The sequence below is a fragment of the Octopus bimaculoides genome, chromosome 5, assembly GCF_001194135.2.
Source record: "Octopus bimaculoides isolate UCB-OBI-ISO-001 chromosome 5, ASM119413v2, whole genome shotgun sequence".
NCBI classification, from domain to species: Eukaryota; Metazoa; Mollusca; class Cephalopoda; order Octopoda; family Octopodidae; genus Octopus; species Octopus bimaculoides.
In genome coordinates, this window is record NC_068985.1 from 30595078 (window position 1) to 30606220 (window position 11143).

At 35.0% G+C, this 11143-nt stretch overlaps 1 protein-coding gene across 1 annotated transcript in view; it reads right to left on the bottom strand.

Moving 5' to 3' along the window:
* Window positions 1–322: 322 nt before the first annotated feature.
* LOC106867858 (adhesion G-protein coupled receptor D2) overlaps window positions 323–11143 on the bottom strand; it is a 52607-nt gene continuing 41786 nt past the window's right edge. The window contains exons 5-10 of the mRNA XM_014912899.2: window positions 10576–10668; window positions 8666–8796; window positions 7451–7511; window positions 4249–4340; window positions 1530–1659; window positions 323–824 (exon numbers count right to left, since the gene is read on the bottom strand). Coding sequence (XP_014768385.1) covers window positions 663–824; window positions 1530–1659; window positions 4249–4340; window positions 7451–7511; window positions 8666–8796; window positions 10576–10668 — 669 coding nt within the window. The 3' untranslated portion in view covers window positions 323–662. The remainder of the gene's footprint in view (window positions 825–1529; window positions 1660–4248; window positions 4341–7450; window positions 7512–8665; window positions 8797–10575; window positions 10669–11143) is intronic.

Here is an 11143-nt window from a genome sequence, read left to right on the forward strand (position 1 = left end):
CCCGCCTGTTTCGGATAAAGATGTTTGCTCTTTCAGATGATTAGATCAGCAAAAACTATTCCTTAAAACATATGCTGCTATACTCCATGTATGTATTTATGAATACAACTGCACCAGCACATATAAATATTTTTAAGTGGAGCTGCACTTAAAGTGTTTATATGTGTATGTTATGTGAAATGAGTTTTGAATTGCAATTTCTTGCCTTTAAGCTGCCGAAAGTCATAATTTGAAAATTAGATGATTAGTGAGAGAGTGGAGGTGGGAGTAGGTGGGACAAAAATTTATTGAAACATTTAATTTTTTTCATTTTTCATTCTGATAATACTAATCAAACATTAAAATTTCTTTCCAGAGTGTGATTAGTTACATTTAACACTTTTTTTTTTAAAATTAATTTCTAGGCCACTCTCATTCAGATACAAGACAATAAAATGCATTTAAAACAGACTTTAAATGCTGCATTTAATATTTTTGGAATCAAATTTCTTCAAAAATAGTTTGATTTATTCTTTTTCTTTCCCCTATTTCTTTTAGATTCTTGGGGAAATAGTTGTTATAACTCAGTATGGTAATATGAGACATCACATTAGTTTCCATTATTTTTGTTTTTACTCTCCTCTTTGGCTAATAAAGTACAAATCTATGAGATTTACTGTCACTTAATCAGAACCTTCTTCTGTATCTGAGCTTCGACCTCCTCTCTGTGCTTTCTTCTTTCTGATCTCTTCCAAAGTGGCTTCGACTGTGTCTTCATAATGAGAAGCCAGTAATGACAAAACGTCCTTGTGAGTGCAATAGTAAAGGAAGAACATGTAAAAGTTCTGAAATAGAAAAATATTGTTCCAAAATTTACCGACATTCAGCAAATGAGATACAGAGAGAGATTTATTAGCAGCAAGGTCAAAGACATAGTTGTGTGGTTAAGAAACTACAGGGATCATAAACCCATTAGATTTCTTATTTGTAAGTCAGCTATAATTTTTCAATTGTATTTTCCCCTTAATGTAATAAGGATGACGACTGGAGGATATTGTAGAAAAAAAATTAATGAAGGAAACTCTCGTTGTAAGGGTTGGGAGAAGGGAACACACATTGTAGGGCTGGCCTAGGGCATTAGCTTGCCAGGGAATTATGGAGATTGCATATGAGTTAATGACTTTTATTTTAAAACTGATTATAGCTTGTGTCAGTTTCAGAAAGAAATTATAATAAAGATGCAAATGTAAACATGGTACAGCATTAGATAATCTTTAGATATATGAAGGCATGTGGCTTAGTGGTTAGGGTACTGGACTCATGATTGTAAGATTGTGGTTTCAATTCCTGGACTGGGTGACACATTGTGTTCTTGAGCAAAAACACTTTTTTTCACATTGCTCCAGTCCACTCAGCTGGCAAAAGTGAGTAATCCTGTGATGGACTAGTGTCCTGTCCAGGTGGGGAATTTATATGCTATGGAAACCAGGAAACCAGCCCTTATGAGTTGGTATAACTCAAGAAGGTAAAGAAAAACTTTCGATACTAACCTGTGGTCCTGCAATAAGGATAAAAGCCCAACCGAAAGGAAGTGTGCTATATCCAGTGAGTGGAACCAAACCAAGCAACCAGCCAGTTCCGAAAAGATGCATTTCACCAAAGAATGTGACAGCAAGATTCCTGTAAGTAGCCATGAGAGAAACTGATATAAATACATTTTGCTAATGATAAATGAGATTATACAATAGATAACAGTTCTTAGAATATTTTTTTTTTCCAAAACCAATGGCTAGTTTTCAATAGAAGGAAAAAAAGGGAATATATTGAACTCTAGAGTATTAGCATTTATTTTATTGATCCTGGAGCAATGAAAGATAAAACCATTTCTAGCAGAATTTGAATGTAAAGATACAAGACATTTCATCCAGCTTTCTTACTATTTCTGCCAACTTGCTTCCCATTGTTATTTATAATAAGCATATGAAATACACTTTTACATAAGATGCACCCCTTTTTTTAACAGGTATATTTTGTGGAGGAAAAAAACAAATAAATTTAGCATATTTGATCACACATGTATTGAAAGATATTTTAACATTGTTTTATAGGGGAAAATGTATGATTCTATGTACGTAAACACAATATTGTGACAGTATGAAACCATAAATTTATCATAAATAAACTATGTTATCAGAGTCTTGTGGTTTTGTTGTCATCCCCACTCATTGCAAATAGCTCAGAGATAAATGAAAGTTCAACATTCCTATCGTCTCTATAGGAGAATTGTTTATTTAGATAATAAATAAATGTTTCTTAAAGATCATTGAATAAGGTAAGACATCTATCAAGTATTGGTTATGTACACTGGGGAAGGAAATATAATGAGATGACGTAGTCTCTCCACATAACTGTTGACACTGAGTGTGCAATTTATTTTAATAAGTTTGTCCTAACCGAGTAAAAATTTGGTGTGAGGGCACAACCAAGACAATTAATCCCAGCACTTGACTGGTATTCATTCATTGAAACCTGGAAAGGATTAAAAGGCAAAGTTGACTCCAGTGGGATTTGAACTCAGAATATTAACAGCTATAATTAAAAATTGCAAAGCATTCTGTCTGTTGCTCTATATATTCTGCCAATCCAAATATTTTTATTCCATTCACATGAATGATTCATTCAAGGGATACAGATATTCAAGTTAGCATGTTTCATCACCATTGCAGGTATACACTCATCTATTTAGAATTGAAAATAACTTAACTTCTCCCCATACTCATTCTCTGTTTGCTGTATGTGTTTTCACTTCAGCTCCTGTGTATCAGCTGTCCCAGGCAAACATTGACCATATGTTACCAACCCAACATACTTCAACACAGTAATAAAAATGAGAAATCCTTTGATCACAAGTCCATTTGATTTGGGTTAACTTGGGTATAAATAACAACAGCTACAACACAGTGATAAAAATAACTCAATATTCATCATCATCATCATCATCATCATCGTCATCTTTTAACGTCCATTTTCCATGCTGGCATGGGTTGGACAGTTTGACTGGGGACTAGCAAACCAGGAGGCTGCACCAGGCTCCAATCTGATCTGGCAATGTTTCGACAGCTGGATGCCCTTCTTAACGCCAACTTCTTCTTTTCTGCTTCTCCATTGGCTATATATGCATGTCTCCCAGCCTCCCTTCTGGCTGTCTGGTACAGTTCCTTGCTACCCCAACTCTTCCAGGTTTTCTAGGCCAGTTTCTTTGTTCTAATGGCTTTGTCTACTGTATACCACAATACCCTAGGTCTGGAAGGGACTTTGCACCAGCTGCAGATTTGGTCTGTGGCACTCAGTAAGCTGTCACGTAAGAATTTCCAGTTACCCTCTATGTCACAAGTCTGCAGCTCCTCCTCCCTCCCATCAAATTTCTCAGTGACGATGTCCCTAAATCTTTGACCATGTGAAGGGTTCTTTAGCTTCCAAATCCTTCTTTTCTGGATTGGTCTGCTTCTTGACAACCTTCTGGCCTCGAGTCTGAAGTCACTAATGACTAGTCTATGTTGGTGGGGGGGGGGTACATTCTTCACCAGGGAGGGTCTTTGTATTGAAGAGCAACCATGCATCCTGCTATCTGGTGAAGATGAAATCAATCTGGCTAGCAGAGTCACCTGATTGATAGGTTATCAGGTGGCTGTCTGGGTTCCTGAATTTGGTGTTGCAGATTAATAGGTTGCTTGCATCACAGAACTCCAGTAGCTTGGTTTCAGGAACCAATTCCATGGCCCCCGTGAACATTATGGAAGATACTAGATTGCCATCCAACATGTCCCATATTACCTTTTGTGAATAAAATAACAAGTATTTTGTACTAGATACAAAGGTCTTATATCTTAGAAGAATGAAAAAGAGAAGCGTGTAAAACTTGTGCCTTTCTCATGGTTTCAATAACCATATTTGATGGTATAAAAAGTGCATGGACATATTCGATGTCCTTTAGTTTCAGCAGTGCATATTCTAGATGAAAAGAAGTTTCAAGTGAATTAAAAAATGTTATATTTAAAGTAATGTAGCAGTACATTAATTTGCATATAGGACCTGAGATGGTTTTTTTGAGAAACTTTTCGGAGAAAAACCATGTGTCTTATATACAAGTGTATAGTAGAGAAACAAGTGAAATCAAAATGGAGGATGCACTAAATGCTGACATAGAAGGCATCAGTATTAAAATCAGTTGAATATTTCTTTTCTTAGTTCCTTAATTTGATGACTTACGTTAGTTTTTGTTTCATTGATCTTCTTTCCTCTTTCTCACAATCTTTCTTCCATCGATTCCACAGAGATAATAGCATCACCAACTGATTAAACTAAAGACAGAAGAGAACAGTTATGAAAGAATAAGAAAACCTCACAGGTTAATTTTTTAATTCAAAATTAATTCAGAGGAATTCTAAGATTTTGTTTTAAAATTTCAGACCTTTTTTTTTTTTTAATGTCATGTTTGAATGAGACTTTTTAATTATATATTCTTCAAACAACTGTTTTTGTTCCTGGATGATCTTTCTGCTATAAAACATTCGAGCATAAATTTCAAACAGAATCTGTCTATCCAGCTAGGCAAAGTGAAGCAGTTAGAGATATATACCTTCCCTATAATTTTAAAATGTTTGTGCATGTATATGCATGTGTGTGTGGGGCGGAGGTATGTAGCTTAGTGGGTAGGGTGCTGCACTCTTGATCTTGGTTCGATTCTCAGACTGGTAGATAATGTATACACAGATATATACATTATCATCATCATTTAACATCTACCGTCCATGCTGGCAACATACATACATTTTATGTATGTGGGTGGGTGTATGTGTGTGTGTATGCATGCGTGCATTGGTCCAAAGATCATATAACCCAAAAAGAAGCACACTCCAAAACATTAGAGTAGTAATATTTAGAAGGTTGTCCATTATAGGTAACTTGTTAGAAACAAATGGCCTGAGTCTGACGAGTCACCTATACAGTTAAGTGCCTTATATATGTGAAACGAATGGCCACTCTCTGACCAGCCATAATAAACAGCCTTCTAAATGTATGCATATATATTATATATATATATATATATATATATGCGCATGACTGACCATGGGATTGCACCTAGAAAGTTACCCTCTCAGGTGCAGGTACAGGTACAGGCAAGGTTGTTTATGAAACACCAGCAGTTGCCCATGCATACTGGCCTCCCCTCTCCATGCCACTAGTGTTATCCAAGGGAAAGGCCGATACAACTTGGCACCTGTGATGTCACAACCCATTTCTACAGCTGAGTGAACTGGAGCAACGTGAAATAAAGTGTTTTGCTCAAGAACACAACATGCAGCCCAGTCCTGGATTCGAACTCACAACCTCACACACACACACACACATATATATATTATATGTACATATTGTTATAGTCCTCATATAATCTAAAACTTCGGACTGTGTCTTAAAAGTTGTCTAACCATTTTCTTCTTTTTATTGTTTGTGTTTGTGTGTGTGTTTGTGTTTGTGTGTGTGTGTGTGTGTGTGTGTGTGTGTGTGTGCATACATGTATGTATGTATGCATGTATGTATGTATGCTTGCAAGTGTGTTAAGAAGTTTGCTTCCCAACCTCATGGTTTCAGGTTCATTTTGCAATGATAACATACGTATATACAGTCGTGAAGAACATAGGTCTGTTTTTTTTGTACATGTGATGTACTACCTTCTATTTATTAAAACTAGCAATTTAGTCAAGAACTATATTTTTGATTTTGCCTATTCTTTCTTCTAGATATTGAAGCATTGGATTAGTTATAAGGTAAGTATATCCCTATGTTGTATCTATTTGAATTGTACTTGACATAACAATTAAAATTTTTTTTTAAATGTCCCAAACTTTTGGCCACAATTGTATATATATATATATATATATATATATATATATATATATAACAATTGCAGCGTGGAAGGTGTTTATAAGCCATTTAAAATAACACACAAATGCAGCTCAGATGCAGCACAGAATTTTGTCAGTGAACAGGTTGCGGTCTCAAAGCGACAAAATATTTTGACAAATTAAATTTAAATGGTATTGAGAATTGGAAGCAGAGTTGATGCAATGGAAGAATGTTGTAGGGAAAGTGGAGTGAAAAGGAGATGCAAAACTTAAATATAATCTTTTATCTTTTATTTGTTCCAGTTGAACTTATTCTATCATTTTCTTTTCCTGAGCAGCTAAGTTTCTGGGATGTAGACAAACCAATACCGGTTGTCAAGTGGTAGTGGGGACAAACAAATACACACACACACACACACACATCAATCAATTATTCATAAGTCCAAAAAGGCACACTCTAAGATTTTTTTTAGTAGCAATATTTAAAGGAGTTGATGGTTATAAATGGACAGAAAGTATTCAGAAAGTATTCTCCATTAGCCTCTTTGCTAATGGAGAATACAGTTTGATCAGCAAGGGTGTGAAAAAAACCCAAAATGAAACTCTTTGAAGTGAGAACCATATCTGGACGAGATGGAGTTATCTCGCTTTGACCAATTTCTTTTGTGTTCAAGAAGAATCATGTATGATTTCCGTCCACTTGGAAATTTTCTCTCATGGGAGCACTGACTAAATATTTTACTTTTAGAAATCATGAGACAAAATTCGTATTGGAAATGTAGAATTGCCTGTTTACTGAATGGAAATCATGTATAAGTTACAGTATTCTTCTTTTAATACGAAATATGATTGTAGAAGCTATGTTTGATCTACCCTCTTGCATTCCTATATATTTTCTATGCTCCATTCTAGATTTGGTAATAGTGATGTCTTTTATGTATACAACTGATTTAATATTGCATGACTAGTTGCGCAGACATGCATTGGTATTTCTGCAGATGTTCTATGCCTTAGGTAATTTTAACTTTGAAAATGTTATAATTAATTACCTTAATCCACTTACTCAGAATTTCCCATCTGCATACATTTACATGGCAACTATATGCAGGTGAGAAATTTCAGAGGGGTTGCATTTCTGAACATAAGGGCTAAAGTGTTCAATGAGGGTGAAGAGAGGAATTCAATGATCAGATTGAGTTCTTAAATGCATAAGTAAATTTATATCAGCAGGCAATCAAACTGCACATTTATTATTTAAACTAAATACTAATGTCACCAACCTCCAGATGAGTATACAAACACTTGGACACTGTTCCATTTCATGAGAAAATTTTTTTTTAAATCATTGGTACTTATTTGACCTACTCTGGATAAAATAACTCTTAAATACACATATGGGTACTTACAGTGGAAGCTTTGTTTCTAGATAAGAGAGCAGTTCTTTCTCTGTTGAGAATTTTTTTAAACAAAACCAGGACAAACATAGTGTCACAGATGCAGTTCTGTCACCTGCATAATGTCAATGATGCCTGAATTACTGAGCAATAATTGCATTTTCTACTTACACCAAGTATACAGTAGAGAGGTCCCATGAAAATCCATTGCGTCCATTCTGTGAGCCAACATCTGCAACAGAACCAAGCAGTTGAATAAAATACATAACAACAAAGACTTAATTCAAACAAATTTAAAATATTAACTTTTCTCAGCACAACATCATACATAAGAGAGACTGATTTTATAATTATTGTCCTAAAGCTAACTTACTTTCAAAACAAGTTTTAACTAAACTATTATTTAAAAATGCTTCTTTGTGAGTATCAGCATTTCAAATTTTTACTTATCAATGTTAACTTTGATTTTGCTTTTTGAGGTGCTTTTTGCAACTTCCATCATCATCATCATCATCATTTTAATATCCATTTCTCCATAAGTAAATGAGTTGGATGAAATTTGTTGGGAAGGATTTTTCTATGTCTGGATACCATTCCTGTCACCAACACTCACCTGTTTCCAAGAGAGGTAATATTTCTTTGTGATCAGACAAGTTTTCAAGGAATATTGGAAATGAAAGCCATCATTTATATGACATTGAAGTTTATTTACAATTATCATGTGAAGCCTAGGCCAGGAGACAGTAACATACAGACACACATATGCATGCAATTACATGCACAGACATACAGACACACAGACATGCATGCACACACACACACACACACACAATGTATGTCCCTGGATGCATGTATATGCGCACACAGACACACACACATATGATAGGCTCCTTTCAGTTACCCTTTCCCAAATCCACTCACAAGGCTTTGGTCAATCCAGAGCTATAGTAGAAGACTTTTGCTCAAAGTGCTGCACAGTAGTAGGACTGAACCCAAGACCATATGGTTGGGAAGCAAGCTTCTTAACCACACAGCCACACCTACATCTTTACCGAGACCTTTGGAAATGTGCTGTGCGTGAGAAGACCCGGCAAGCCAAGTAAGATCGTTGCCAGTGCCCCTGGACTGGTTCTTGTGCGGGTGGCACATGAGATGCACCATTCTGAGCGTGGCCGTTGGGAAGGGCATCCAGCTGTAGAAACTCTGCCAAATTAGACTGGAGCCTGGTGTTGCCATCCGGTTTCACCAGTCCTCAGTCAAATCGTCCAACCTATGCTAGCATGGAAAGCGGACGTTAAACGATGATGATGATGATGATGATTAGCAACAGAGGAAGAATTTTTCAAGCTACAAATTCTGAAGTATAGTTACAAAGTATTTACTTACATTTTTCCATTAATGAGATTATCAGGATAATATAGGAGAATTGGGATAATACCAGCCCAAGGTACGCCATACCCAACTATAATATACATAATACGCCGAAAATGCTTGCTTCCATGGACACCTATTGTACACTGAAGAAGATGATAAAAAAAAATGTAAACATTTGTAAATATACATAGTTAAATATTTTTTCAATATTTTCAAACAGAAATGCATATGTATTAAATCAGAAATATTTTAGTGACTGAAATATTTTTTAAAATGCTGAAGTGTGCTTTATGAAGCAAATATAGAAGGGAACTTCAGAAAAATGTGCAATATCTTTCCAGATTTTTAGAAAACTATAATACATGAGTTATTAAACTTGATTTCTGCAAAGGTTTGATGTGGGGAAAAAAATTATTCAGTCATATTAAAGCCTAGACCTATGGCAATAAAGATAAAATTAGGTCTAGTCTTTGAACAACTATTCAGTTAAATTCTTGGAAAATTTTTAGGGTATTACATAAAACTTATATTTATAATGAAAAACGTTTACTCAGAGTGGTTTTCATCTCTTGATGTTAACAACTTTACTAATATGCACATAAAAGGTTGTTTGCGATAAACAATGTGGTAATTAATAATTGTTTCTAATTTAGACACAAGGCCAGCAAATTTAAGGGAAGAGGTCAGTTGATAATATCAAACCCAGTTCTTAATTGATACTTTATTTCATCAATCCTGAAAGGCTGAAAAGCAAAGTTTATCTCAATAGCATTTGAAATTAGAATATACAGAGTTGGCAGAAATACTGCAAGGTATTCTTGATAATTCTCCTGGCTTGTAACTTTTGGTTTCTGATTTGGGGAAAAAGGCTAATTTTTTTGACCCTGAAAAGAGGAAAGACAAAGTTGATCTCAGTCAGTTTTCAATGTAAAGAGCTGGAAGAAATGCTGCTAAGGTTTTTATTGGATGACTAATGATTCTGCCAGCTCATTGACCCCAGGGTGATGAAAGGCAAAGTTAACCTCAGTTGGATTTGAACTCAGAATGTAAAGAGCTGGAATGAATGTTGCAAAGTATTTTTCAGATGCTCCAATGATTCTGCCAGCTTGCTGCCATTTATTGTTTTTTTTATTAAGGCAGAAGGCAACCAATTTGGGGGAGGAGAGGGTTAGTCGAGGTCATCAACCCTGTGCTTGACATGTACTTTATGTTAATGATCCTGAATGGATTAAAGGTAAAGTTGACCATGGCAGTATTTTAATTCAGAATGTAAAGAGCCAGAAGAACATTTTCTGGTGCACTAATGATTCTATCAGCTCACCAATAACAATTCTGATCTAACTCTTTTGCTTTCAGGTTACTCTGTCGAATGTAATGCTTATTTATTCACAATGTTTTGAATTAATCATGCATTATCTTGTAGCTTCAAGATTTTGATGATGTGATTGTATATTTTTAGAATGACAATGTAGGCTAGGTATGAGAGGCTTGATCTAGCCAGTATGAACATAAATACTAGTAAAATATTTTAGCCAGATATGGCCAGTTTAAATGCTAAAGGGCTAAACTTAAGAAGTTTATGTTCAAAGTGGATAGTTTATTCTTTATGGTAGATAATATCAATGGTGTGTCTTTAATTAGTTGTGGTATACCCTTTTAGATCACTAATAAATTTATCAGAACCTGATGAATCATCTCTGGGTGTCTTCACCAAATACTTTCTTATCCAAGTGCATGTGAGCAGTTTGAAATGGGACAGTAAGATATGAATAATCACCTTTTAAAAAAACCTTGGTAATCATATCATACATAGTTTTAAGCATTTTCATCTAAGACATTTAATACTAGCAAATAATTTTATTATTGCTATTGAAATTATATCAACATTCTATATAATCAAAATATAAACATGAGTTACTTACATCTGCTAATTTCCAACAAGCAAAAAGAAACATCCAACTATATGCTGATGTGAACAGAAACACTATTGCCACAGTTGCAGCTATACAGAAGCCCTGTAATTGATAAAATAAAATAAAATTAAATTAAATTAAAAAAAAAAGTCTACAATACAATGATGACTTTACAAAAAACAATGTTTCATGTAACATGCAAACAGTTTTGTTGTTGATTTTACTGGGAGGTCAATTGAAAAACATGAAAACCATTGCAACCTTATAAACTATTGTTACGAACGCCCGCACGCGAAGCACCTCGACGAAAAGAAAACTCGCGCGCGCGCGAACGTCGACGCTCAGTGAGTCGGGATGTTCGCCACGACTAAGCCCCGGCCGGAGCACGCAACGAAGACAACAGGCAAAAGGAGGAAGAAATAACACGGAGATCATACGTTGGGTAGTGGAACTAACTTTTTTTCTTTTTACATGATCAAAACATCATCAATACATTGCATAACAATTCAAATAACATTTAACAAAGGTTTCAGAACATTGCATAATCACAAGTTTACAATCAAGAGTTCATATATCA